The sequence below is a fragment of the Haliotis rufescens genome, unplaced genomic scaffold (assembly GCF_023055435.1).
Source record: "Haliotis rufescens isolate VD_foot unplaced genomic scaffold, xgHalRufe1.0.p SCAF_20, whole genome shotgun sequence".
Classification (NCBI taxonomy): Eukaryota; Metazoa; Mollusca; class Gastropoda; order Lepetellida; family Haliotidae; genus Haliotis; species Haliotis rufescens.
Genome location: NW_025963891.1, coordinates 22,101,146 through 22,127,671, shown reverse-complemented (window position 1 = coordinate 22,127,671; position 26,526 = coordinate 22,101,146). Strand labels below are relative to the sequence as shown.

The following is a 26,526-nucleotide window of genomic DNA, read 5'->3' as shown; positions in this document are numbered from 1 at the left end:
AGTCTATTAATCTAAGCCAAATCTTTAAAAAGAAATATGTGCACTTAAACATGGAAATGAAATCACTAAAATGGAATGGACCTTTACCAACTGATGCTGTGGAAAAAGCAGGATAGAAGAAATAAAATAAATATCCTATTTTTTTGTCTGACTTTGTGAAAAGAAATCTTTCTTCAGGCTTGATGGATGTATGTAAACAAACTGAAGTTTTTGAAAAAAAAGTATGAAGAAAGCATTCGATTAAGAATAGTGCATACAGAGAGGCAGATGGTTTTCGGTGCTTTTCCTTGGCTTTGGTTTGTTTTTTGTGTCACTGAAAATCATATTTGAACTGTGATCTTCATTCACAGGCCTATTTGCAGATCATCTGCTTGTGGATATCGTGGGCGAGAAAAGAGTGTCATGCGTATCTCAGAGTGAGTGTGATACCACCCATAACAGCCATACACACTCAGAGTATGAGTTGAGTGACAGCGACAAAAATAACGACAGCGATTCTGATTTTGATTGGAAAGAAGAATCTGAACCAACAAAAAAGCCGACAAGTAAGTACAGCCATTGATGCAGTATTTCCAGGATCTCCTTGTATCGACTTTCTGTAGTTCAACTACTTTCTTAAACTGTTTGCTTTGGTTTGTGATAATTATTGTAATAAAGGTGATAATATCCATATTCATTCATATAAATATAAAGTAAGACTATTTTAAACTTGTCTAGTTTATGTGTCTATCTTTGGTGGAGGGTTCAGAGAAGATGTCAAAATATGTTACAGGTGTAATGTTAGGTTAGTGTTTTCATCAGTTTTCATCAGTAAAACTTTGTCTAAGTATTGCAAATCGTCTTAAATGGATTAAGTGACATTAACAGATTGTTTTATGCATTTTCCATACTGCAAATGTTAAGAATGGTGATTCTTTGTTTTGTTGTATGTAGAAAATAAATGAAGCATTTGTGATGTGATGTTTTACTAACATCATTTTGTGTAAAACCTTCACCTGCTGATTTGCATATTGTTGCTGTCACAACCTCATACCTCTCGGTAGATCAAGTATGTTGGAATCTTAACATCCTCTGTGGTTCATTGATCATCTCATCAACCTGGGGTTAGGGTTAGTGGTAGTGTCAGATTAGTGTTACATTAGTGTTGGGTATTGGTTAGTGGTAGTGTCAGGTTAAGGTTACATTAGTGTTGGGTATAGGTTAGTGGTAGTGTCAGGTTAATGTTACATTAGTGTTGGGTATAGGTTAGTGGTAGTGTCAGGTTAGTGTTACATTTGTGGTGGGTATAGGTTAGTGGTAGTGTCAGGTTAGTGTTACATTTGTGGTGGGTATAGGTTATTGGTAGTGTCAGGTTAGTGTTACATTAGTGTTGGGTATTGGTTAGTGGTAGTGTCAGGTTAGTGGTAGTGTCAGGTTAGTGTTACATTCATGTTGGGTATATGTTAGTTTTGGTTATGGCTAGGGTTAGTGTTTTATGTAATGTTCCATTAGTGTTGGGTATGGCTAGGGTTAGTGTTATGTTAATGTTCCGTTAGTGTTGGGAATAGGTTAGTGGTAGTGTTATGTTAATGTTCTGTTAGTGTTGGGAATAGGGTAGGGTCAGTGGTTGTTTCAGGTAAGTGTTATGTTAGTGTTGGGTATAGGGTAGGGTAAGTGGTAGTAGTGTCAGGTTAGTGTGATGTTAGTGATGGGTTTAGGTTAGTTGTTGAGAACAAACCTTCATACCACCAATGCAACACTTCAATTTTATAAATGCAATAGCATGACATAAATAACATGTGTCTGCAAGGTTTCAGTAAAAATTGTTGGACATTGCTTATGATCATTTTCATTGTTTACTTGAACAATGATATTCTGATTTGACATACATAACCCCCAACGCGGATGAGGTTTGAGGTTGTGACTACAGGCAGCTGTGTGTATGTCTCCTGTGTGCCTGGTTTTCTAGAAATGAGTTGGTTTTAGTTAGACTCAGCACATCTCCACTTGCATCCCCCCCTGTTAAGCAGACAACTCATGCTTTACTGAGTGAGTATTGTTTTATGCTGCTTTTAGCAATATTCCAGCAATATCACAGCCCCAGACACCAGAAATGGGCTACACACATTGTACCCAACTCATGCTTTAAACAGGAATATGCTTGCAAGTTATTGTAGCGGTATTAAATATATTTAGTGAATGAAAGATTCATCTTTTTTATCCTGTTTTTTTCTATCATTATAAATAATGAAAAATAAAAATATTTAGGAAAGCAATAAAATAATATATTGTGTGAGGCAAAATTATTTTTTCATATTTTCTTTAGTCATTTTTTTTCCTTTTGTTGTTATTAGTCACCGATTCCTTTGTACGTTATATCTTTATATTCTCATTTCCAAGGAAATTTCTGCAAATGCTGATTTCAAGTTTGTATTTAAAGTTTCTTTAGTTCATGTTAAATAAACTGGGTACACATAGTCTAAACATGACACTAAATATACATTAAAAAATATCACCTTCAAAATATGTTCATTTTATGGATTTTATGTTTTTCCAATCAGTTTCACTTATCACCATGGCCCCCAGTGATAAGGCACTTATAACCCAATGTCAATGTTCCGTTTCAATTTATTTCCTATAGATAAGAGGAAATGCAACCTATCTTGCATTGCACGTGAGTTTGTCCATCTCTTTTATCCACTCTCCAGGCCTTTATGCAATAGTTGTCATTGGAACACACAAATGCTTTCTGTGAACAAAAGGTCTCATGTACCCACCAGATATGAAAGCTGTAGCAATTTGACACCAGCCAATCAAAATAAAAAAGGAAAACATTTTTGTGACAACTGACTCAAATGACAAATCTAGGAAGATCACACATATGCAGCATGATACTAGAATAATGAATGGCTAGATGGTATATATGGATATATGTAACAATATTGCTTTGGTTGCCTTGAAATGCTTTTCATCACTATCTGTGGTTTTGTACAGGCTCATATTAACATGTCCTAGAGAAGCATGTGTCATATTGAAAATTAACTTTCAAGTCTTCTGCAGAAACTCACAAGCAAGCTTCTTATAGTCACGATGCCAGGACAGCAAACATTTATTATATGTTTTATATGAATTACAGAAATATATATCTATATATTTTAAAAATGAAACCAATATTTTATGTAATAATGGTTCCTTCTTTGAATCACATAGTTATATGTACTGCAGTGTTGGTGTGTGTCAGACTGGACTGTACATTCAAACAGCACAATCCCACATTTCATATGTGTTCAAAGTGTCTTGGTGAAGTGGGCAGACTTGACAAGGCTCTTGTTGAAATTTAGGAACTTACCAATTTGCTAGGCGTGTGATATGATTGATTTAGCCTAAATCTCCAGTACTACTCCACTCAGACTGAAGTAAAGGCCTGGACTGCCCTGTATGTGTTGAGAGTATGGTCGGTGTACAGTGACATGGTGCTGGTGCAGTTTTCAACTTCGTGATAATTGTGATGACTCAAGTCAATATACTTTTTGTCCCCATTGCCTCCCCTAACCCTCCAGTCTCATTGCCTTTTTAACCCAAACATTACCAGCCTGCTGTATTTTTCGTATATAGTTAAGGCAAGCTTTGTACTCAATACCTCATGCTCCCACAAAAACCTCCCCTTCCAAATTCTAGATCAGTATCTTGTACTCCTCCCCCACAAGTATACTAGCTTCTCAGTATGTCCCTCTGCCCAATCCTAGATCAGTATCTTGTACTCCACCCCCACAATTATACTAGCTTCTCAGTATGTCCCTCTGCCCAATCCTAGATCAGTATCTTGTACTCCACCCCCACAAGTATACTAGCTTCTCAGTATGTCCCTCTTCCCAATCCTAGATCAGTATCTTGTACTCCACCCCCACAAGTATACTAGCTTCTCAGTATGTCCCTCTTCCCAATCCTAGATCAGTATCTTGTACTCCACCCCCACAAGTATACTAGCTTCTCAGTATGTCCCTCTGCCCAATCCTAGATCAGTATCTTGTACTCCACCCCCACAAGTATACTAGCTTCTCAGTATGTCCCTCTGCCCAATCCTAGATCAGTATCTTGTACTCCACCCCCACAAGTATACTAGCTTCTCAGTATGTCCCTCTTCCAAATCCTTGATGTCAGTATCTTGTATTCCACCCCCACAAGTATACTAGCTTCTCAGTATGTCCCTCTTCCCGATCCTAGATCAGTATCTTGTACTCCACCCCCACAAGTATACTAGCTTCTCAGTGAGTATGCCCCTCTTCCCAATCCTAGATCAGTATCTTGTACTCCACCCCAATAAGTATACTAGCTTCTCAGTATGTCCCTCTTCCCAATCCTAGAGATCAGTATCTTATATTCCACCTCTGCAACATGATAGCTTCTCCAGCAGAATCTCCTCTACCCAATCCCACCTCAGGATCTTGTATCCAAGCCTCAGGTCCATTGCTGTAGCCACTCAATGTTCCAAACACTTCCAAAAAATTCCCAACTCTGGCTATGCAAATGTCCAACCAAAGCCTATGTAGACAGATCTCTTGTTGTTACCTTGTATTGTACATAGATAGTTTAGGTAGCATAGTATGATATATCTGTAAGGTTTATTAATATGTTACCTGTTGATTTTGACTGCAGTTACATTATGTAGAACATGTTTGTTCTAGTCAAGTGACCGGGGAACCATAGGTGCAATCACATGGTGGTTTTTTATATGAAACATGCATGTTTTGTTGTACAGTTGCATCAAGTAAATTTGATATTCACTTTATAATTATTTACAAATGAACAGCTTACAGAAGTCATAGCAAGAGTCATTGCAGTAGTCTGCATATGTTTATCAGGAGTTTCGCCCGAATTAATGACACATACATGTGAAGAAATTTTGTGAATAATATGGTGAACTTCGTCAAATATGGCTGTCTCTTTTAAAGGGAAAGAACTCATGATCACCTTTGTATCAGTGATCTCCCATTGATTAGTGTTTCATGTTGGTTTAGTCACATTCACCCCTTTGTAATGATAATAATATTGAATAGCTATCTTAATATAATGCCACATTTCGGAAATCCTTTTTTTTTCTGAAATTTCTGAAGTAAGTGCAGGCATTAATAATCTCATCTCATTCTATGAGGTCATACATTCATCCAATATATATATTTTGTAAATGAATTAATTGTTAATCTTTGTTAAATTATAGCTTCATAATCCGATAATCCTTTGTTTCAGATTGTATTAACAAATTCACCAGTTTCATGGTGAAGATAGTGGAAAGCAAATTCTTCCAGCGCGGCATCCTTGGGGCGATCTTGCTCAACACCCTCAGCATGGGAGTGGAGTATCACAAGCAGGTGTGTGTGTGTGTGTGTGTGTGTGTGGTGTGTGGTGTGTGGTGTGTGGTGTGGTGTGGTGTGGTGTGGTGTGGTGTGGTGTGGTGTGTGTGTGTGTGTGTGTGTGTGTGTGTGTGTGTGTGTGTGTGTGTGTGTGTGTGTGTGTGTGTGTGTGTGTGAGTGAGAGTGAATAGATCAGTGAGTGTGTATGTGAGTGGATAGGTAAGTGAGTGTGTATGTGAATGAATAGGTAAGTGAGTGTGTGTGTGAGTGAATAGGTAAGTGAGTGTGTATGTGAGTGGATAGGTAAGTGAGTGTGTATGTGAGTGGATAGGTAAGTGAGTGTGTATGTGAGTGAATAGATCAGTGAGTGTGTATGTGAATGAATAGGTAAGTGAGTGTGTGTGTGAGTGAATAGATCAGTGAGTGTGTATGTGAATGAATAGGTAAGTGAGTGTGTGTGTGAGTGAATAGATCAGTGAGTGTGTATGTGAGTGGATAGGTAAGTGAGTGAGCGTGTGAGGGAATAGATCAGTGTGCGTGTATGAGAGTGAATGAATCCGTGTGTATGTGAGTGGATAGGTAAGTGAGTGTGTGTGTGTGTGAGGGAATAGATAAGTGTGCGTGTATGAGAGTGAATAAATCTGTGTGTATGTTAGTGGATAGGTAAGTGAGTGTGTGTGTGTGTGAGGGAATAGATCAGTGAGTGTGTATTTGAGTTATTAGGTCATGCAAGAGGAAGGTATTGTTCATATTCTTCAATACATTACTTTCAAGTTTTACATGTTTCTTTTGAGGTTTTTCTACAATGCTTCAGGCTTGAAAAGCAGCATTTAATTCATGTGAAAGTTTACATAGACAATGAAACACAGCAACCAACTGTAGAAGGAAGGGATCTCAGTATAAGTATAACCAGTATATATCTCAAAAAAACTTATGCTAGTATAAAAAAGAAATGGGTGGTCCTTAACTTCTTTTGAGTCGTATATACTTGGACAGTAGGTAATGGGGTCAATTGACACATTCCCATTTCTATATTCCAATGTCACCAGACAGTTAACGATGACAGTATTTCTGTTTTCCAGCCTGATGAGCTAACACTGATACTCGAGTACAGCAACGTCGCATTCAGCGTCCTCTTTGGTGCCGAGATGCTCTCCAAGCTGTTGGCCTATGGCCTGTATGGCTACATCAGCGACGGCTTCAACGTCTTCGACGGCTTCATAGTCATACTCAGGTAAGCTGCCAGAAGTTTCATTTGAGATCTGTCAAGTTTCCTTTTTAATAATTGGGGCAGTGATATAATCCAGTTGTTAAGACGTCCATTTGTTTGCCGAAACACTTATGACAGTGTATGAAGTGGGGTTAATAACAATCCCATCAAAGTAAAACAATGTCTTGTCTTTTGCAGTATCGTGGAACTTGCCCAGGGTGGTGCCAGTGGACTGTCTGTTCTTCGTACATTCCGTTTGTTACGTATCCTCAAGCTAGTGCGCTTCTTGCCGGCACTCCGCCGCCAGTTGGTGGTCATGCTACGTACTATGGACAATGTGGCCACTTTCTTCGCTCTTCTTCTTCTCTTTATGTTCATATTCAGGTATTTAATCCCTTTACATTCATTTTCTGAAAATGCTATAAAGAAAATTTTAAGAAGTAATGTTGAAATTTTATGACAAATTATGTAACATTTTTATATATATTTATACAGAAAAAAAATTACTTGACAGGATTGTACATTATTTCTAGATTCTGAATTTTATGCTCTGTAACATGTTATAAAAAGTGTAATTTATTTAATCTGTTGATCATGTCATACTCATATCTATGCCTTTTTAACAAGGATTTTTCATAAATTATTTCTTTTTTTATTTTTCTGCTCCTGAAAAATTTACGACTTTAGCATCTTGGGAATGAACTTGTTTGGCTGTAAGTTCTGTACTGAAAAACACGGCAGGCGAAAATGTGATCGCCGGAATTTTGATTCCCTTCTCTGGGCAATTATTACTGTCTTTCAGGTATGGTGAGACATGTTAGCATGCCCAAATTATCTCCCAACTAACCCTTGAACCCTGTTCCGTTAGCCCAGTTTTATTCCTCAATTCCTAGAGAGTACCTAGCTATTCTGTTCTGCCATTGGCAGCTTTACTAAAATGGCAGTAGTGTAGTCAAACTTTCAACTCTTTTATTGCAGAGGTAGTTTGTAGGCTTAACCAGCATGAAGCTGAAATGATCCTCGTCAATATGGTTTCATAAGATTTTGAGGAATGGTATTTTAAGTTCTTAGTGTCTTAGCTGTGCCTGATTTTATGTGGCGATTTGTGCAAAATGTTCCACTATGCTGCAGTAATTTGATCTGTAGTTGAGTTGTATGAAGTAACTTTTGTTTTCTCAATTTTATGCAAATAATGCTCACTGCATGATATATCCGATGTACTCTAGCTTGTTATATATTTAATACATAAATGCATTTCATTTGCGTTTTTCATCATAACCAATCAAATGCTTGTTTGCCTGTTTTAGTTCGTATCTATTTTAACTTTTAGTATTAATACTGTAAACGCCTCACATATAGAGCATGCATATCATATAACTATAATATGTGTTGTTAATGTTTGTACACACAAGTGAAAAAAAATGACACAAGTGTTTTTGAGAAAAAGAATTGTTGAAAATTTGGCCTTGTAGATTTTTGTGATGTGATTGTATATTGGACTTAACTTTAGCATGTATGACAAGCTGCTGGTACTAATCCTGGCTTAAATGGTAAAATGTCATTCCTCAAGTCTGTGAAACCATATATTAGTGTGTGTACATAGGGCTAGAACTAGGACAGTGCATGATTGATTGTAATACATGTGAAATGTACGTCCTTGTCCCTAAACTGACGTTTTGTCCAATTTGCGTCCAAGTATTTGTCAGCGAGTGAATGAACTATCGCCGAGTCATGTGATCATCCCCGCTGTTGAAAATGTCACCCTTACAACTCACGTCAAACTACACCATTTCTCGTCCAGTCCCAGGTGTGATCCCAAGATGCTTATTTCGAAATTTGTTTTATTAACACATCGGAGTCTGTCATGAGATTTATTCGGAATATGAAGCTACTGACAGTCTTAAGTTTGATATCTGTCTATATTTGTCACGTGACAAAAAAAACATGTGAACATTTCAAGTCACTATGACAATATGACAGAAATTGTTATAACTGTCATTTTCATATAGACTTCGCCAAACTGTTAGTGTTTTTTCAACAGAAAAATTACCAAAATTCAAAAGCCACAAAAGTAAAACCTTCAAGCATTTGACCATTTCATGTCCATTTCAAATTTCTTGAAATTGACGTCTTACATCCCAGAAAGTCCCTATCAGTGTGGTGTCGTCTCTGTGACAATGACGACATATTTAGCCCTGTGAAACCTCTCCATGGTGTGTGTTTAATTCCCGTTTCTCCCCGTTACCGCATGCAGTATCCTAGGAATGAATCTGTTTGGTGGTAAATTTTGTGAGCGTGAGGACGGATCTTCCTGCACATGTGCAGATCTACGCAGCAATAACGTAACTTGCTTTTGTGATCGGGTCAACTTTGACTCAACTCTGTGGTCACTTGTCACTGTGTTTCAGGTAGAGTATTTTTCCAAATTAACAACTATCAATTACATTATTAATGACTTATTGCCATCAAATATGATATAAATTGTGGTAAATTTTAACTATCTTCAGTAGATGGCAAATAAATCATGATCTGGTTTTCTTTTAATGTTTAAAGTTCACTATTATAACAAATTTTCAATTAAGAATCTATTAATCAAAGAAATATTATTCATCTGTGGAAAATGTATTATAACTATGTTTTATTATAAGTTGTATATTTCATGATGTGTGTAACAAATAATATGTGACTATGAATACAGGAATTATGAAACGGTTAAGTTACAGATGTTAGTGTTAGAGTATGTGAAGTCCTCGAAGTCCTCGTTACTGCATATCTGTAACCACAAACTGCATGGTGTTGAGGCCTCTGTAACAAAACGTACTGAACATGTGTGTTTGCTATGTAGTTTCAAACTGTTCACACACCCCTGTTAACTCATACAGTGTTTTGTTATGGAAGTAACTGTTAATATATTAATACCTGATACTAATCAGATTTCTAATAATTTGTAATTGTATTTTGCAAAAATTTAAAATATATCTGTTAAGTAATATGTAAAACTTTATGTGGAAATTTGCAAAAGAATTTGGGTTACATTTTAGTTACATTGTAAGTAATAGTAAAACAGTATATAGTGATATGTGAGTTACATTGTTAGGAAGGGTAAAAGTTACACTGACATTTTAATTATTGTAAGTGATAGTAATGTAGTATAGTGTGACATTTTAGCTACATGTATGTAAGGATACAGAAGTATACAGAAACGTAATGATTGATCTATTTCAATTTTGAACCCTTACCTTTGGTATGCCTTGTTGACATTGTTGTACATTTCAGGTGTTGACACAGGAAGACTGGAACACTGTGTTATATAACGGCATGGCCAAAACATCGCCATGGGCCTCACTATACTTCATTGCATTAATGACATTCGGAAACTATGTACTTTTCAATCTTCTTGTTGCCATCTTGGTGGAGGGATTTTCAACAGAGGTGAGATAATAGAGACGACCAAACCATAATGAGGGCAAAGTGCTTCTTGAACACAGCCCTTACTCTGAATAAATAATAAGCGATTGACTACATATTCTTTGACTATGTCACTACCTACTTTAGGATAATCGATTGACAGCATTTTATTTCTGCTTTGAGTGAGTGAGTTAAAATTTAGCATCACATCGGCTTTATTTCAGCCATATAGCGACTTCTGCTTTGAAATGACAATCGGTACTTCATCCTCGATTGTCCAGTGTATAATATCTCCATTCTATTTTGATGGCCACCCTAGTGGTCTAGTGTATAGAACTTCTCCCAGGAGAGTGGAAGAACGGGTATTCAATTCCTAGCCACGTCATACCAAATGATGTTAAAAGTTTATACTTGTTGTTAGGGGTGACTATTGGTCTGGAAATCACCAATGCAATAACTATTGATATTGAAAGAAATTATTGCAATAACTATTGATATTGCAAGCAACTATTGCAATAAATATCGATAGTTTTCAGTGTATCATTATAGATGGATTTAGAGTTGAATTAAACCTTGGAAGTGAAGTTTCCTTTGAAGTAACCAAAACAACAAATAAAAAGTAAAGTTTGAGATATGACTGATTTGTTTTCTTTACCCTACTAATTTAAGAAAAAGAAACTTCCACATTACCATGTGTAAATTACTACCACTCATGATCAAAAAAAAGAAAAACAAATTTGAACAGCATTGCATGTATTTTGTTGATATGGTAAATACAATCGAAACTGTTGATATTCCTAACTGAAATCGGTACTATTGATCGGAAACTCATTTAACAATCGATTTATTGACTTTAAGTGCTTACCAATAGCAATATATCGAGATTTTGATTTATTGTGACACCCCTACTTGTTGTTTGCCTGCCTGGTGCCTGGCACAAGATGATGAAACAAAGACCGGTCAGCTTGGAGTCAGTATACTGTGGCTGGTATCACATTTGGCTAGCACTACAAAAGCAACATTAGTCCTGGCTAGGACCAGCTCATGCTACATCGCTATTTAAGTGGAATAATCTTGGAACATGACATTTAACCACATTTCACATCACCTCTATTTTTATTTTATAAACCTCCGGTGACGTCATCCTATTGTTCTCAAGTCGGGTTAAATCTCATAAACAGGGACGTTGTAATGTCCCTGGGATTTTATAGGATATTCAAGTCATATTTGCTATATCATGTGTTATAATATCCCAGAGATTTTATATAATATCCTGGGTATTTTATTAATATAACTTCCGTTCAGATTGTAACATGTAATGAAATGTAAAATCAAATGACAAATATTTTCTTTATATTCCCGAGGATCGAACGTGCAACCTTCGTATCTGTAGCCCAGTGAGTGTAGCACTAGGTTAGAGAGGCGTTGATAAGTCGCACTGCTTTTTAGAATGTCCTTTTCAAGATCCGTATGCCAGCAACAGATATTTTACGCCCATTTCCTAATGTTCATGGAAAGTATGTTCGAAACATAAAAATGTTGATAAATGTTGTTTAAAGGTTTCTTTTTTCGGTTTATAAGTAAGATAAAACACTTCCCCTCGGGTTGTTATGATATTTAAAACCCTTTCCCTCGGAAAATCCCCCGGGATGCGGGTTTTAAATATCATAACAACCCTCGGACGTGTTTTATCCTATACAAAATACTCTGGGCAAATTCATCACCATGGCTTCATTGTGGAAGTGATGTCACCACCTCTATCACTCCATCTCTAACTTAGCACAATTCAAATTGGACTCAAAGCTATGGGTATGGCATGGGTATTTGTGATTATAATTTGGAGGTGTGATACACTGGATAATCGAGGATGTCGATACTTTGGACAAACAGGTATCCCACTTTTCCAAGGAAGACAGTAGCTTCCATACTTGCATGCGCTTTTTCAACAACCAAGTTTCAAATTCACTATTGAATAGGCCTCTGATACCCCATAATCAGCATAAGGGCTGCCTAAAATGGGTATTGGGTGGTACAATGTCACCTGGATGATCATGCTCTCGACCACTTGTTGGTTTTGTCAGAACTCTTATTTACTGGCTGCCATTTTGTTGTTCAGGACGATGAGAAAAAGAAGGAGAAAGTGAAGGAAATGGAGGAACAAGAACTGGAGGAGAAGGAGAAGCAAAGATTGGCAGAAAATAACAACATTGACGATGCTCAAAAGGAAAAAGAAAAACTCAACAGTAGTGAGGTTGATGTCAAGAATAATAAAGAGAAAGGTAAATATGTAAACTTATCCTAATTCACACTATTCATTTCTCATTCTTCCTTTGATTCGGTGGCTCGGGTGGCCCAGTCGTCTGAGGCGCCGCAATTCGCTGTGCAGATTTGCATCTCTTGGGCACACCACAAACCTATGATTGTGGGTTCGAATCCGGGTTATGTTTCTAGGTTTGTCAGCACCATACCCGTGCTCGTGGGTTTCACCAAAGTGATAAACATCAGACCTGCATCATTTCGGACTTTCTCTAAACACACTGGACATGTGATTTCCCCAGCCAACTCATTCTCTTTCTGATCACAACAGTGTGGTGACATGCTCTCGCAAGACAGTCCTTTTTGGCTTTTCTCTTTTCCACTTTTCCCTGTTTGAAGACTTCAAGACTTCTTCCCTCGGGTTCGTTTTTCAATGACGTCATATGTTTAACGACGTTTGTTTTGAGAGGGAAGTGTCTGGTAATTTGTTCCCTATAGATGTAACTGGGCTACGCAGATAAACGCAGTGGTTGAAAGATAGCATCCAAGCACAGGAGAGATATGACAATCGGTATTAGGGAAATGGGTACAGATAATCAACAAGAGGATCGTGAGAATATGCGGTAAATACCAAGACTTAACCCACCTGTTCGCAAAATGGACTTATCCAAGTCGGATTCTTTTCAGGGTGTCATCATTATTAAAATTTGGGTAAATATTTTTAAAGCTTGTACATTTTATCAACATCCTTAAAGAAGCTGTACATAATGTTGATATCTCAGATAAGAAATAGACGACTCGTGGTCGTTGTTTATCATACAATAAAACACTGCAGGGAGAATAAACCACTCGGGGCTGCACCCCTCATGTGAACCCCTCATTGTTTATTCTCCCTGCAGTGTTTTATTGTATGATAAACAACTCCCATTCGTCGCTTAGTTCTTAAAGTCACAAGTGAATATATTTGTTAATCCACTTTCAGAATAGAAGGTAAATGGGTTTTGGAGGAATATTATATTTGGAAATACTGATATACATTTTAATGCTGATTGCAATATCTTTATTGATTTTTATTTGATTAAGTTATCAGTTTATGGAACATCCGTTGTTTGATGACATAAGTGTTGTATTGCAATGAAATGTTTAATTAGGAAGGAACACAGTTACTTTATTTCTTTTGATCTTGTTCTACAGTTGCATGTGATCTGTAAGATATTTCTCCATAAAAACGACCGCCTCCATGGTCTAGTGGTAGAGCGTCTACCCACAGAGAGCGGAAGGTTCGGGGTTCGGTCATACCAAAAGATGTTAAAAGATGGTACTTGTTGTTACCCTGTCTGGTGCTTGACATTAAGGGGCTAAAAACAAGGACTGGTCAGCTGGAGTCAGTGTACTGTGTCTGAGTGGGGTATTCATGTTAAACTGCGGCATGTTATCTCAGTGAGCTAGCACTGTAAATCAGCATCACTCCATACTAGTACCACACACACATGCATGCACGTCGCTATATAAGTGTAATAATCTTGGACGTGACGTTAAACCCCATTTCACCTCTCCTCTCCATAAAAATATATGTTTGAATTTGAATAGTATTAAACAAGATGAAATATTGTATTTTAAGTAAAGACACGAATCCTTGTTTTTTTCAGAGAAGAAGATGCTTGCCCTTCCCCCTCCAGTCGCAGTCACCAAGGAGGACAACACAGCGCAGGTTTTGACGGCGCAGCCGCAACAACCAGATGGCCCACTGAATCCACCAATCATAACACACACCGCAGCCACGCCCATGGCCACGCCTCAGGGATCACCCAATGAGAGTGCTCTTAAAGATATCAACAACAAGCTTGCTGTATCCATGGGCCGTAGTATTCAACGTAGCACGCTTTCAGTAGAATCAGAGCGAACATCGGTGAGAAGCTGGTTGTTGATAGTATTGGATTTTTTCTTACATTGTGGTACTTCTACATCACTGCATTTAGCACCCTGCTCCAATACACACCCCTGGCCAACTTCAAAATCTTCATGGGGGCACGGGTGGCCCAGTCGTCTTAGGCGCCGCGATTTGCTGTGCAGAGTTGCGTCCCTTGGGCACGCCAGAAACCTATGATTGTGGGTTAGAATCCCGGTTCGCCCCAATTATGTTTCTAGGTTTGTCAGCACCATACCCGTGCCACAATAAGATTCGAATTACGCCAACAATACTGTTTAGATGACGGAAACTATACACTATTGTCTCATGATGTGATATGACCCTAGGGCACATATGATTTTTATGAATCTGGATATGTTTGCGCTCGTAGGTATTAAATAAATATGTATTTCCTCAGTTCTGCAGCTGATAGGCCAGGAAATTTTGAGGTGAAGATGTGTTTTAAAGAATTCAGAAATCCAGAACACAACATCGCAATTGTGATTTATTTATCCATAAGAGCTACATTTGAAATATTAACCATTGTGATGTAGATATACCATGATGCCTCTCTTCCACAGACAAGCCTCAGTTTCCGAGGTTCTCCCCGACCCTCCCCCAAACTTCGCCGGACCAGTAGCCGTGGAAGTCAGCGCAGCAGCAGTTGGCGCCTAAAACATCGGCGCCGTGATGCTGAGAAGACCAGTCTTGTTGTAGACAGCCAGTCCGACAGTGGCGACGATCTCGACGACGATGTGTTTACACTGAATCAGTCTCAGTCCCCCACCTACACACCAGGAACCCCCCGCACCCCCAACAACCATGGGTAAATGTCACTTTCCAACTGTACACACTTGAAATTAGTCCGCATCAACGTAACGTCCCTGCTTGTTCGCCAAACCTTGTTTGAATTGAGAACATTTTTAGAGAGAGTATACATAATAATATTAACTACAATCACAAATCCCTGGCAATCCTTTTGGGTTTGCAGGGAAACGTGGTTCCCAGGGTACCTCATGCTTGCCATTAGAACTGACCCCGTGAGGTCCTGGGTTAGAATTGGTTTTCAGCAACCCGTGCTTGTCATAAGTGCTGTGGGCGGTCGGGTAGCCTAGTGGTTAAAGTGTTCGCTCGTCACGTCAAAGACCCGGGTTCAATTCCCGACATGGGTACAATGTGTGAAGCCCATTTCTGGTGTCCCCCGCCGTGATATTGCTGGAATAGTGCTAAAAGAGGCGTAAAACCATACTCACCCATAAGTGCTGTTGTAAAGCTGGAATATTGCTGAGTGCGGCATTGAAATGAGGATTTGGTGGTCAGACAGGTTGACCTGGCTAATTATGTGTCACCTGCCCCTGTGGTATGGGTCATTATTCATACTTCTAGTCACTGGTTTGTCTGGTCCAGCCTCAAATATTTACAGAGTGCCGAGTGACTGTGGCGTTCACACACACACATCACATATAGAAAAAACTCAAATGTTTTTAAGGAAGATAATGTTGTGAACCCTAAATATCCTTCGTTGGCAATACTGAATTATATGCCAGTCCTCATTTTTATGAAGAATTCTATCAAGTTACTGATTAGATTTTCATGCTAAAGGTCTTATTTTTCATGGGGTAGAACAATTTCATTCACACTTATAAAAACAACCCCTTTTGAAATGTTGATAATAATCTATTATTTACATTAACAATCATCAGGAAGAATGTACTTTGATACGAATAAATGTGAAAAAGGTTATATCAGAAATGAAATTATAGAAATTCTAAATCTGATGTATCTATTGTTAGAGTGTGATTATTATTATGTATATAAGTGACTGATGATGACTAAGCAAATATCTGTATCAATATTCATCCTCATCAGTAGCCACCTCACTCTCGTCATCACTGTAGAGAATGTATATGTCAATCAATGCCTTGTCTCTTGCAAACTGTCATATGTTCATTTCAGCTACTCTGTCACATATTTCTTCAGGTATTGAATCTGCATGCATCTGTTGTTCAGTTGGTAGCATGACCCACCCATAGTGACACATTCCCAGTTTTGTTCATCAGTTGTAGTGTGGAAGGTTTCATTATCAGGTAGCAGTAGAACATTTCAAGTAGACCCGTGAAGATCCGGGGTAGAATAGGTCTTCAGCAACCCATGCTTGACATAAAAGGCGACTGTGCTTGTCGTCAGAGGCGACTATCAGGTGGTTAGGCTCACTGACTTGGTTGATGCATGTCATTTTATCCAAATTGCATGGATCGATGCTCATGTCAATCTCAGGATTGCCTGGTCCAGACTTGATTATTTACAGACCGCCGTCATATAGCTGGAATATTGCTGGGTACGGCATTCAACGACAAACAAACAAACATTTTAAATAATATACAATGATTTTTATATGAAGTTTATGATATATCAGATTCCATTCTCCAAGTGAATGCTGATGTCACTACATTATTATCCCAGTCTTTGGGTCAATCTCAAAAATAAATTCCCAACTCCCTGGGGAGTATACAAACCAAGCTGTCATATTACAAGGTACCCTTTCACTACTGTATGAACAGAGGCATATTGGGAACTAAGTTTAAGTAACCTGTGTTTCAGTGATGGGCAAATGAGTAAAGTAATAATTGGATATTTTAAGAAATATGAGAAAATAGTTATGTTTAGTGTGTGTGTGTTGTATTTGTCTAGTGATATTATTTTATGTCCAAGTGCTATTGTTGTCCTGGCTTGTGTTGTAGATAATCATAATTCTGTGGTGGATTGTCTTGTGTGACCCTCCCTCCCCCTCTGTTTAAATCCTCCAAATGGCATGAATTTGTAGAAACAAAATCTGATTAGTTCCACTACTTATTCAGCCTGACTGCCTAGTGTCTTTATTCTGAAATGGAAGCAATAAAAGAATTTCTTCAAAGCATGAAAACATTAATATCAGATTTGCATGTAACCATACTAATTATTACGTCTGCTAACATCCTCATATTGTTTCATATTGAAGCTAATCAATCATATTTCCATCTTTATAATCATAGGTATTCAGGACAAATTTGACCCATGTGTATTGGATGGGCACAATGGTGGTTAAGTGTCACTAGATGACACTAGATGTGTGTCCTGATGTTTTTGTAAGATGGTTTGAAACAGATTGGATTCTAACAGATAGCATATATGAAGCTGAAATATTGCAGAATATATATAGCTGAAATAGTGCTGATAATTAACTTAACGCAGATACAGTCTTAGCTGAAAGTAAAAAGGCCTTTAATGTGGCAAATCAGCAAGATAGGCTGTCATGTTGCAGAAAACATCTAAGAAGTTCTTAAGCTGGTAAGAAACATAGTTATACCAATAGTAATAGATTGTCGACATCTTTTGTGGTCTTTTTCATTTTGGGGTTTTTGGTTGATGACAGTATGACATCATTGTTTTCAGTGATTGTAATGGCCACCCACCCCTCAACAACCAAAGAACACTTAGTCCCCAGAATTCAATCAAGGGTCACAAGGCGCTAACGCCCAAGAACTCCATCAAGAGCAACCATAGCTGGAGTCGCAACAACTCCGTCACTAGCAGTCGCAGTATTTGCAACTCCTTTGAGCTCAGTCGGCAGAACTCGTTCACAAGTCACCGAACTCTCAACTCCATGGGGAGTGGAGCATCCAAGGAGGAGTATAAGCCTAACAACCTGAGTGATCCCCCTGAGGTCAAGGTCAGCAGTGATAAGGAAGACTTTGAAGGAGAGGAGGATCCAGATGCCATAGATGAGACAGTAAGTATACTCCCCACACTGCCTCCCTCTACTGGGAGCTGGGTTCGAATCCTGGTCACCCCGATTATGTTTCTAGGTTTGTCAGCACCATACCCGTGCTCGTGGGTTTCGCCGAAGTGGTAAATGTCTGAGACCTGCATCACTTCAGGCTTTCCTCCCACATTAAGCTGACACGCCGCGATATAACTGGAATACTGTTAAAAGCTGCGTTAAACCAAACTCACTCACTCACTCACTCTACTGAGAGCAGATAGCCAGTCGTCTAAGCCGACACAAATCACTGTGCAGAGTTGCATTCCTCAGCTTGCCAATAACCTATGATCATGGGTTCGAATCACAGTTAACCTGTTTCTGTTTCTTAGTTTGTAAGCACCATACAAAGTGGTAAACATCTAACACCTGTATCAGCTACGATCTCCCTATATAAAGTGAGATGCCATGATAATATCAAATAACTGAAATATTGTTCAGAGCAGCGTTCAACAATGCTCACTCACTCATCTTGTGGCGTATTGCAAGATGGCCAAGGGTCATTTGCAATTTGAGTTTACTCATCAGTCTGTTGACTATTAAGGATGTGAAAGCATTATAAATCAACACTTCAGGAATTGAAATGTTCAGTCTTTCATGTACGTAAGTCTGAAACTGTTCCTGCTTACAAGACATGTTCCATTTGTAGCCCATTTTAGTTGAAATGTTCAGTATATTTAGACATTATGTGTTTGTATTCTTCAGGACTGGAACTGTTCATGGTTACCAGAGCCGAAAGGATGTTTCAAAACTCGAAAAGAATACAGCCTCTACCTCATGTCCATGGACAACCTGTAAGTACACTCGGGTCCGTGTGGTTTATTCCACTTGCTACAGAAAACCTGGGCAGACATTTAGACGTGATGTTACATGAATTCACTGTAAACCGTGTTACGACCGATCACACTGCATATAGTGCATACAACATGATGTCTGTTTTAGGTAACAGCTTATAATCTGCTCTACAGAAATTGGATTTATACACTTTCATTGGAAGAAGTATGCAATTGGGAACAATTCTTTCTGTACTTAATAAACATATGCTGTGAAGTACTTCTTCCAAAGAAGGTTTTTGCTTCAGGTTTCCTGCTTGGCATTTTTCAAAACTTTGGAAAAAATCTAATTAATTTATTGTGGCGCATTCGTTAGAGAATAATCTACAAGCTCTGAGGAATTATGGATATATCAATCCAAAGTTAATTAAGTTCTAAACCTTGGCGAGGAACTCTCAATTTTAATTTGCAAAGGACAGGTAATTTGTAATTTCAAGTTACAAGTAGGTTATTTGTTATTTTACTCATTCTTTTTCTGAGAAAATGAGGGTTTCCTCATCTCCAGTTGAGACATCAGCTCAATCAGTGTGCAGGGAAACTTATGGTGCTCAGTGAGAATTGCCAAGAATAACACCACCTGTATCTGTGCCGCGTGGGTAATATTAGAGTCCTATGTTTCAGCTTGAGGAAAGTGTGTCACCATCTGATCTCGCGGAAGTGGTTCGACAACTCTGTGTTGTTCTTTATCGCTCTCAACTGCATTACGCTCGCCATGGAGAGACCGGACATTCCACCCGAGAGTGTGGTAAGTAGTGGTAGGGAATACACCTTATATCCAATGTCCACTCTGCTACACTCTACTATCCTTCTACCACCTCTGAGGAGATCTCATGGACCATGCAGCACGGTTGGCAAGCATAGTGGTTAAAGCATTCCCAGCAAAAGCTCTTTCCAATATGGGTACAATGTGTAAAACCCAATCTGGTGTCCCTTGCTGCTTGAATGTTACTAAAAGCAGCACTAAACTTAACTCACTCACTAACTCACTTATTGACTATGATGACCGTTATCTTGGGTCATGCAATAATCTGAATTTTGTCACACATCTTAAACCTTTAAAGTGTTGAATGTCATGTAAAAGTCCCAGGTTCGATTCCCAAATTAAGTATATGTGTGAAGTCCAACAATGCCTCCACTGGTATATATAAAGTAAGTGAAATTTAAACAAATAGGGTTTAAATACTGACTCATAAGTCCAGTCATTTTTATGTCCAGTATACAACATCCCAAATCATCAAGAGATGAAATGTGACACAAAAACATTTTTTTGAAAGTCCTGTTTCTGGATCCAGATGGCCATATAAATATGTACATAAAGGTAATGAAAGAGGTTTTGTGTAGGCCTGATCTCAGTGCCACAATGGAATGGGCTTATGTTTACAAATGTCGAACAGGGCCATTATCTTTGTAAGTAAGGTTAAGATTTATGGATGAACAACTTCTTTATTACAATTAGGAGCGACGTTTCGGTGTAGGTTCTTACACCGTTATCAAGCAAGTCTTATCCTTACTTGGACTCCTAAACTTCTAAATGCCTCTCAAAGAAGGGCAATTATCATACGGACAGACTTTTTAATTTGTGTCAATTTTTGCTGTGGTATTGAGTAAACTAAAGAATGTCACAATTCGTGGAAATATGATATGAGTGGAGGTAGAAGAAAAATAGCAGAGATAGGAAACCTGGGCTAGGCCTTTTCTTTTATAAACTATTTCACCTTTTTTCTTTTTCCTCTCGGGCGGTCAGGTAGCCTAGTGGTTTAAGTGTTCGCTTGTCACACTGAAGACCTGGGTTCGATTCCCAACATGGGTACAATGTGTGAAGCCCATTTCTGGTGTCCCCCACCATGATATTGCTGGAATATTGCTAAAAGCGGCATAAAACCATACTCACTCACTCACTCACTCACTCACTTACTCTTTTTCCTGTCAGTTTTGTTTCCTTTATTTGTCTGTTTTTTTCTGTCCCTCGTAAAATGTTCTTGTTTTGAGGGGGAGGTCGGGTAGCCTAGTGGTTCAAGCGTTTACTCGTCACGCCGAAGACCCGGGTTCGATTCCCGACATGGGTACAATGTGTGAAGCCCATTTCTGGTGTCCCCTGCCGTGATATTGCTGGAATATTGCTAAAAGCGGCGTAAAACATACTCACTCACTCACTCTTGTTTTGGTATCCAGTTAAGAGAATTTTATTAACCATACATGTACATTTGATATGAAACCCTTGAATTTTCGCATCTGGTTCTCTTCAAATGACTTCTTTTATGGGCTTGAGTTTTTATTGACTTTGCACCCTGTATTAAACTCTTTTCAGGTTTCTTATCAGGTAAACATTTGCTAGATGACAGATTTTATGAAGTGTTTGAAGTCATTTGTTTTGTTAATTTTGCAAACAGCTTGAAGATCATGCATGGTTTGCCTGGAATATTCTATAGTTTGGAAAATTGAGCAGAAAGTTGTGCTTTTGGTACCCGAAGATTATTCTTATCTGTGTATTTACTCGTAACAGCTCGCCACAAATAGCTGCAAGATTGTTGATGCGGCGTTGGGCAATAACTACTTACTCAATTACTCGGAATGGTTTTGGAGATTTAAATAGGCAGTTAATTTGTTGTTATCTCCAAACTCAAAAATATTAAATTCAAAAGATCAGCCATATGCTTTTTATGAGAGCCAATTGAAATGTTGATTCTTTGTTTACAATGAATGGAAACCAAGTAAAACTGATCATGAGGTTAGGCTCTGTGACAAATTGTGTGTTACGCAACCACATTGATCTGGAATGTTGCTCATGCTTTTCATCACTGGTTTGCCTGGTGAATATTTGATTATTTACAGGCCCCCATTATGTTACTGGAAGATTCCTGACTGCATCATTTCACAATATTTACTGATGAGATTATGTCCTCATACCTTATGAACAATGACCGTAGTTAAGACCCGTGAAGATCCGGGTTAGAATAGGTCTTCAGTAACCCATGCTTGACATAAAAGGTGACTATGCTTGTTGTAAGAGGCGAGTAATGGAATCGGGTGGTCAGGCTCGCTGACTAGGTTTGTACATGTCATCGTATTCCAATTGCATGGATAGATGCTCATGATATCAATCACTGGATTGTCTGGTCAGGACTCGGTTATTTTCAGAACACCTTCATATAGCTGGAATATTGCTGAGTGCGGTGTGAAACAACAAACCAACCAACCAACTATCCGTAGTTAAGCATGTTTACAAGTTGACATCATTGACCATTATTTCTATGTGTAAGATTTGCCATTGCTTCTGTAGACTAGCTGGGTGACCTCAGGTTACGGACGTGATGGAATGGCCACAGATTCATATACAATGAATTAATTAATAGTTCACTTGGTTTATTGTGGTTGTTCACAAATAGCTAGTGGTTTAAGCCTTGCCTCAATCCCCACCTCAAATGGAATGCCTCTCCATATGTCATGTTTTGTCTGATAAAAGTGCATCAGAGATTTCTGGAACCTTTGGGTTTGGTTCTTGCACGGACTTTTTCCATTTTACCAGTTCTGTGAAAATGTGTGCTCCTTTGGCGTGCCAATGTTCACATATTTTTAAGAATAATCTAATTTGAATGCTTTTATATTTTGTCAATATGAAATCAAAGTACCAAAGGTATTATTTATAGATATTTTTTAAATCTTGCTATGGTAACTATTTGAATAAGACTCTTGTGATGTGAAAAGAAACTCTCACCAGTGGAACATGAAATGAACATTACTCTATCATAGTGTAGTAAATAAACCTTGCCTTGTTGTATTATTCTGATATTTACTCTTATTCTAACATCCTTTAGGAATATTATGTCATGTATTAATAACTGTCTTCTTCTTTTCTTCAGGAGCGTCAGTTTCTCACAATATCCAACTATGTCTTCACTGTCATATTTGCAATTGAAATGGTGCTCAAGGTATGTTGATTTCATCGTTAATTTCATCGTTAATTTCATCGTCAATTTCGTTGTTAATTACATAGAGATTCTCACTCTTGTGTCTTACAAAATCAAATATATCAAGACGAGTTGATAAAAGTTGAATTTATCTCAGGCTTGAAAAGGATATTTTTACTTTTATCAATGAGTTTTGATATATTTAGGCTTGGCAGACATGATGATGAGATTCTGTTTATCATACAAAATCATTCTTCCAACTTTCCATTTTGTAAACAGTAAAAACCAGTTTCTTGATTGTAAATAGTACAGCTCACCAGCTTCAGTGGCAGAGAAATTAGTGATGTCTACTGATTGTGTCATCACAGTGGTCTGCAAAGCAGTGTGATGCAATTTCACTGAAGCTGTATCTCTTGGGAGACATCGCTTGATCTCAGGCAAGCGATAAGTCCTGTGAAAGCCTGTTTCCTGTGGTATCATTACTATTTGATAGTGAACATAAACACATGCTCATGATATAGTCGGAACCATACAATCGACTCTGCTTTATGCAGAGATTTCTAGTGGATATGGAAAGAGTTTTGTCGCTTATTATCATTATTACTATGATGACGATGATGATGGTTATTTTTTTAATGATAAATAGCTCAAATTTAAGATGAGCTTCTGATTGATTTAATCAATACTTCCTTAATACTACAGTACTTAAATCTAGCTATTATAAATCAAAATGAGTATTTTTCTATAAATACATTTTTACATGTTTTTTAGGTATTTGTTTATTCTTTCTATGATTAGATGCAGATGTAATAAAAGTGTTCCTATTTAGAAAGATTTATATTTTGTCAGCAACTGAATTAAACATAAATTGCATTTCAGGTTATAGCTAAGGGTTTCTTTGTGGGTAAGCATGCCTATCTGAAGAGTGGTTGGAACGTGATGGATGGATTCCTGGTGATTATCTCCCTTGTCGATATCCTCATCTCTCTCGTCGCTAACAGCAGTCCTAGAATCTTCGGCATCCTGCGAGTCTTCAGGCTGCTCCGAACTTTGAGACCACTCAGGTTAGTGTGACAAGAAGGTGGCAGTGCCAGTATCATTTAAGAAATTGAAAATATATTAATAACTTTACATTTAGATAGAATCCAATGGCCAGGTGAGAAATTAACATTTTATCCCAATCCTATCAGAGGAACTACAGAAGCATGCTGGAATGTATGGTTATACAGTTTTCCAACAACTGAAAAAATTGTCACTGTTTGAATTTATGAAAGGCAAGGCATTAGAAGTGATTAATTATTGTATTTCCATCCATTTTTCTATTCAAATATGATTTGTGGAGCCATTTATTTTATTTTGTTTTTTATTTATTTATTCATTTCAATTAACTATTTATCTCCCTCCCACCGACCCTTTCTCTTCCTCCCCCCCCCCCGAACTGAACTGAACTGAACTGAACTAAACTGACCACCAGCAAACTATGCAGGTCGGTAAAAGGTAATTAAATCAATCGTTGACAGCAAGTATCATTGCTCACAATATCAAAATATCAAACATTGGATCGTCTGGTCCAGACTCAATTATTTACAGGGCACCATCATATAGCTGGAATATTGCTGAGTTCACTGTCAAACACCAAACCTTGTCTCCTATCTTATTTTGTCGGTTATGCATCTGCATCATTTATTTTTTCTTTGAATTTTATCACTGTTTCAAGATGAAGAGGATATTAATATAATCGTTGGTTCATTTCAGAGTCATCAGCCGAGCCCCTGGCCTGAAACTAGTTGTACAGACACTACTATCATCACTTCGTCCCATCGGAAACATTGTTCTCATCTGTTGTACATTTTTCATCATCTTCGGAATTCTTGGAGTGCAAGTAAGGCATTTGACCATCAACATTGCTAAATACAAGTACATATAAATTTAACTTCATCATTAAGCTCTTGAAAAGCTGGATGATATTTGAAGAACAGCTCATAATGCTGGAATGTTTCTTCGTACATAACTGGAGGGTTTAGAACTGAGGATCACCTCAATGTACATATCAATAACCCACAGCAAATATGGTACTCAGCATTTATGAAATAGGGCAAGGATATTTATTTAAAACGTTGGCGCCAGAGAATATATAACCCTGTTAATCCAGACAATATCATTCTCAGGGTCTGGATTATCGGTGTTTCACTATGATGATGTTGTTATTTCTCTAAACATGCATTATGTCATTGAAAGGGAACTTGGAATAAGATTCCAGATCAAAAACTAAATCTGGTAGCTGTCTCGTGGGGGCTGTCATTTCGTTTCCAAGTACCTATTACATTTTTTCTTTTCAATCTTAAATCTATATTTCCATGAAAATAAGTATACATTTTTGGAAGAAAATAGTGATTAAGGAAGAGAGAAGTGTTTAGGTTTTGTTTTTTTTACAATTGTTAGCCAATCAGAGATGTAGAAGTGTGCTGTAAATCATACAGTGAACATTGGCAGACATTTCTAATGATTCGATCCATAATCTCTAGTAGTAAGATGTAGAACCATTGATAGTTATCAATCAGTGGTAGTCTTAAACGTCATGTGAAACTCTGTGTTGGTATGGCATTGTTTGACAGTTGACTGTTGTCTGTGTTTCAGCTGTTCAAGGGCACATTCTACTACTGTAAAGGCCCACCGGGGCTTGTCAAGGACATCAGGAACCGGACACAGTGTCAAAACGACACACGCTTCATCTGGATCAATCGGAAATACAACTTTGACAACCTGGGTCAGGTAAACAGACCACATCCTGGCATTGTACAAACAAGACTCCTGTATAGTCATTCTAACTTATCTACTCGTAAATTCTCAAAAACAGTGTACAAAATCTCAGATAATGGAATGACAAAAGGTAATTTCCTTGTTTAAAACAATTATTTGAGTGCAGAAAGTCATAAACGGACACTGTGAACTTTGATTGTTTTGTTAGGAGAATAGAAATGTGGGTTAAACATGACCGGCAATCTCTGCAATTGAACTACTTTTGATGATTCAAACAGGCATAATGGGATTCAGAGTACATATTATTCGCATCCATTCTTGATTTGTATGTATATAGGACACAATATTATGTGTTGGGTAAAACCCTATCAGGGTGAAAGAGTTCACCCGCCATTTTGTTGCTGCCCAGTGTGCTCTATAGGTAGACATTGTAAGCAAGACTGGTTGTTGCAATCCACCCTTCACTTTGGTACTGACACAGTAGTCATCAATCTCATTAAAATCAGATCTAAGTTCTCGCTACAAAGATCTGAGGACATCTCATTACGGGTCACGTCAGAACGACCTTTCGCAAACTTTGACCGACGGTGTCACTGAAATGACTAACAAGAAGTCGACATCAGCCAATTAGAAAGCAGCTTTCTAGAGCTTTACGGCACTCGTTTCAACCCGGCGACTTCCATTTCAGACTATGCTTGAAAAATATGTTGACACAGTTCTCGATTAAAATTTTGAAAACTGAACAAACAAACATTCCGGAATGTCTAATATATGGTTGAGATTGTATGGCAGTGCTTCCCGCGTACTGTGCAACGCCTCCCCCGTTCAAATGTTTATCCCACGGAAACGAGAGATAGACGATAATTTTGACGGAATCAGTTGTAACTGTCATTCGGAATACCCCGTGTTAACGTTTTCGAGGTTGCATGACTAGAAAACACATTCCAAATGTCACTTTCATGATCTGGTAAGCGACGCTTTCATGGTCGAATGAAAGGTCGTTCTGACATGACCCGTAATGGGATGTCCTCAGATCTTTGTTTAACGATAGCAAGAACTAAGATCTGATTTTAATGAGATTGAGTAGTCATTGTCATGGTGCCCTTCTGGAAA

General features: G+C 38.1%; 1 protein-coding gene across 1 annotated transcript in view; it reads left to right on the top strand.

Moving 5' to 3' along the window:
* LOC124137973 (voltage-dependent T-type calcium channel subunit alpha-1I-like) overlaps nucleotides 1-26,526 on the top strand; it is a 175,233-nt gene that overhangs the window by 115,045 nt on the left and 33,662 nt on the right. The window contains exons 9-26 of the mRNA XM_048400970.1: nucleotides 351-545; nucleotides 2,621-2,653; nucleotides 5,227-5,348; nucleotides 6,413-6,564; nucleotides 6,739-6,924; nucleotides 8,795-8,948; nucleotides 9,817-9,972; nucleotides 12,065-12,227; nucleotides 13,854-14,113; nucleotides 14,695-14,939; nucleotides 16,070-16,093; nucleotides 17,546-17,882; nucleotides 18,618-18,706; nucleotides 19,367-19,490; nucleotides 22,606-22,674; nucleotides 23,533-23,717; nucleotides 24,409-24,535; nucleotides 25,291-25,425. Of these exons, the coding sequence (XP_048256927.1) occupies nucleotides 351-545; nucleotides 2,621-2,653; nucleotides 5,227-5,348; nucleotides 6,413-6,564; nucleotides 6,739-6,924; nucleotides 8,795-8,948; nucleotides 9,817-9,972; nucleotides 12,065-12,227; nucleotides 13,854-14,113; nucleotides 14,695-14,939; nucleotides 16,070-16,093; nucleotides 17,546-17,882; nucleotides 18,618-18,706; nucleotides 19,367-19,490; nucleotides 22,606-22,674; nucleotides 23,533-23,717; nucleotides 24,409-24,535; nucleotides 25,291-25,425 (2,756 nt within the window). The remainder of the gene's footprint in view (nucleotides 1-350; nucleotides 546-2,620; nucleotides 2,654-5,226; nucleotides 5,349-6,412; nucleotides 6,565-6,738; nucleotides 6,925-8,794; nucleotides 8,949-9,816; nucleotides 9,973-12,064; nucleotides 12,228-13,853; nucleotides 14,114-14,694; nucleotides 14,940-16,069; nucleotides 16,094-17,545; nucleotides 17,883-18,617; nucleotides 18,707-19,366; nucleotides 19,491-22,605; nucleotides 22,675-23,532; nucleotides 23,718-24,408; nucleotides 24,536-25,290; nucleotides 25,426-26,526) is intronic.